Genomic DNA, 3,225 nt, shown 5'->3' with positions numbered 1-3,225 from the left:
CAAACTTATATCAATCTTCAAAACACCTCAAACAACATTGAATCAACCAAAACACATCGGATTCAAGCCTAAGTTTCCAAAAATCTTCCGAATTCCGCCTTTGATCAAAAACCCAACCAAACCACGTCCGAATGACCTGAATTTTGCACACACATTCCAAATGACACCAAGGAACTACTGCAACTCTCGAAATTCCATTCCGACCCCTATATCAAAATCTCGCCTATCAACTGGAAATCGTCAAAATACCATAAATCTACTCTGAACCTCCAAAACTCATTCTGATGAGGCTCCTAAGTCCCAAATCACCTCCCGGAGCTATCCGAACCATCAGAATTCACATCCGAGCCCTCTAACACATAAGTCAACATCCAGTTGTCTTTTCCAACTTAAGCTTCCTCAAAAGAGACTAAGTGTCTCAAACCTTACCAAATTCTTTCCGAACACGAGCCAACCAACCCGATCACACATAGAACTGATAGACAATGCAATAAGAAGTAGAAATGGGGGAAACGGAGCGGTAACTCATGAGACGACTGGCCAGGTCGTCACACTCAACCCCTTCCCCATAAGGAGTTCGAAACCCAAAGGCAATCATTGAGTGAACTGTATCTTATTTATGTTAGTTGACCTAAGTCGCACCCTTTCTGTTGGGGTAGCGCTCGGCCTTTGAATTGTATGTGGGATGGCTTTTTGCCTCATACAGCTCAGGCCAAAGACCGGGGGAAATTTAGAAGAGATGAGGAAACCTAGTAGCTGTCGGTCGGGGCCAAACCCGTAATTTACATACAATAATATAGAAGGTTCCCTAGTTACCTAGGTAGAAGAGGAGCTGTAAACAACAAAAGTATAGTAAATCATGTAAGAGTTGGTAACAATGACAAACCTTTTTTTCAACACCATGCACCGCACGCATTACTAGTTTAATATCTCACCCTAAGCTTAGGTGGGATTGTTCGTAAATTGTTCTTCCTCCTTGCACTATAAATACCCTACATTAGTACCAGACAATTCAACCATCTCATCTTTGCAACTTTCTGTTTGCAGTTTTTGTACGAGTACATTCTGCCTTAGCTTCCTTGTAACATGGCTTCCAAAACAAGAGCCTCAGTTACCCTTTTCCTCTCATTGAATCTCCTTTTCTTTGTCATAGTCAGTGGAACTGATTGTGGCTCTTGTCATCATAATCCTCCTAGCACCGGTAATGGTGGTGGCAATGGCAGTAACACTGGTGGCTCGGGCAATGGTGGCGGCTCCGGCAACGGAGGTGGTTCGGGCAATGGCGGCGGAGGTGGCAATGGACAAGGCAGGTGCCCGAGAGATGCTCTGAAGTTGGGTGTATGTGCAAATTTAGTCGGTGGATTGGTGGGCGCGGTAATTGGGAGTCCTCCAACGATGCCATGCTGCAGTTTGATCGCGGGGCTGGCGGATTTAGAGGCGGCGGTTTGCTTGTGCACAGCCATAAGGGCAAATGTGCTGGGAATAAATCTCAATGTGCCACTCTCTCTTAGCCTTGTTCTCAACAACTGTGGAAGGAATCCTCCTACTGGCTTCACTTGCTAAGCCGAAGTACCCGATTAATTATATTAATCCTCATTCTGGTTTTGTTATGTCGGTCATTTTGGCGTTTGCATGAATTTTTTTTTATGATCACTTTGTCAATTGTGTTATGCTAACGGTTCTAGTTAATAAGCGAACTAGCAAAATTAAATAGCAGGGTCGTGAAGCACAGTTGATTTTATATGTGTACTTTGGAGGTTTATTAATATATGTACTACTATCATTTACTGTTTCATAAGCATGTTTGTTGATTTTATTTAACTTGTCTATGGTCTTAAGATGGTTGGCCATGAGAACTATTTGTTTGCAATCCTCCTCGAGAAAATTAAAATGTGCAATTAGTTTTTGACAGTTACAGTTGAATTGTATAATTATTTCAATTTTAAAAAAAAATATTTCCACCTTTAATTAAAAAAAATAATCTCGTGCCGGAAAATCTCTTGATAATCCACTTTATTCGATTGATTAAAACAACTTCATGTTATACGTCTTCTGACTTAATTAATGGAATTGTATACGGTTGAAATCAAGTATGTTCGATTCCGTAGGCTAGAGGGGTCGCTCCGAAAACAAGTTTGAGATAGACCGGGCTCGAGCCCGATGGCGGAGTACAAGACTCGAAGATCGAAGTACTCGATGAACACCAAGGCCAAGCATGACCAACCTCGAGATAATATCGTTAGGGTTTCATAACAGAAAGAGCGAGATTCTCGCAGTGACCCTAAGATCACGGTGTGAATTTCGAAACGGATTTGTACTAGGCGGTTAGACAGTTGTATAATAAGATTCCCTACTACAATTAGAAGTGTACCTTATTTAGGATTCCCCTACTATATAAAGGGGATCCCAATCATTTGTAAGGCAGATTCATTGACAGGAGAATATACATATTTCACTTTAATTTCTTGCTTACTATTCATCAAATTTGCCTCATTATTTTATTATTCTCATTCACCTACCTCGAGGTGCCATTGCTCGAGGTAGAAGTCTGCTTATACGGTGGTTTGACTTACCTTTACTCTTTAGTTTATACATTAGATTCTTTGTTTATCAATTAGTATTGGATTAAATCACATACCTTTAAAATTACAATAAAAGTTTAATTGTTACTCGAATTTTAGGGTAAACAGTTTGGCAAAGTTTGGTGTTTTTCGGCGCTAAAAGGGCGGAAGTAGCAGGTGATGAGAGAGAGAGAGATGAAGAGGGGAAGAGGTATCACAGAAGTTAGGAGGTGGTTTAAAGATGAAGTAAAGTTCTCAATTCGAAGAAGGGGCTTTGTATTTATAGGCAAACAGCGTTCGGCAGCGCTAGTGGCCGACTGCCACTGGCAAGCATTTAATGTTTTAGGGAAGCGAACCGTCGGGACGTTTCGGTCACTTCGAGTGCATACGTCACAGGATGAAATCAGGTATGCCCGATTCCGTAGGCTCGACGGGTCGCTTCGAGAACAAGTTCGAAATAGACCGGACTCGAGCCCGATGGTAGAGTACAAGACTCGAAGATCAAAGTACTTGATGAACACCGAGGCCAAGCATGACAAACCTCGAGATAATACTGTTATGGTTTCATAACAGAAAGAGCGAGATTCCCATAGTGGCCCTAAGATCACGAAGTGAATTCCGGAACGGATTTGTACTGGGCAGTTAGACATTTGTATAATACGAT

At 41.7% G+C, this 3,225-nt stretch overlaps 1 protein-coding gene across 1 annotated transcript; it reads left to right on the top strand.

Annotated features, from left to right (window-relative positions):
• Positions 1-972: 972 nt before the first annotated feature.
• LOC142181505 (14 kDa proline-rich protein DC2.15-like) lies at positions 973-1,821 on the top strand. Its single transcript, XM_075254409.1, has one exon. The coding sequence runs from the start codon at positions 1,087-1,089 to the stop codon at positions 1,561-1,563; it is 477 nt and encodes a 158-aa protein (XP_075110510.1). The 5' UTR covers positions 973-1,086; the 3' UTR covers positions 1,564-1,821.
• The last annotated feature ends 1,404 nt before the right edge of the window (positions 1,822-3,225 follow it).

This window comes from Nicotiana tabacum, chromosome 6 (genome assembly GCF_000715075.1).
Source record: "Nicotiana tabacum cultivar K326 chromosome 6, ASM71507v2, whole genome shotgun sequence".
In the NCBI taxonomy this organism is placed as follows: Eukaryota; Viridiplantae; Streptophyta; class Magnoliopsida; order Solanales; family Solanaceae; genus Nicotiana; species Nicotiana tabacum.
Note: the sequence above shows the minus strand (reverse complement) of the source record. Positions and strands in the feature narration are given on the sequence as shown.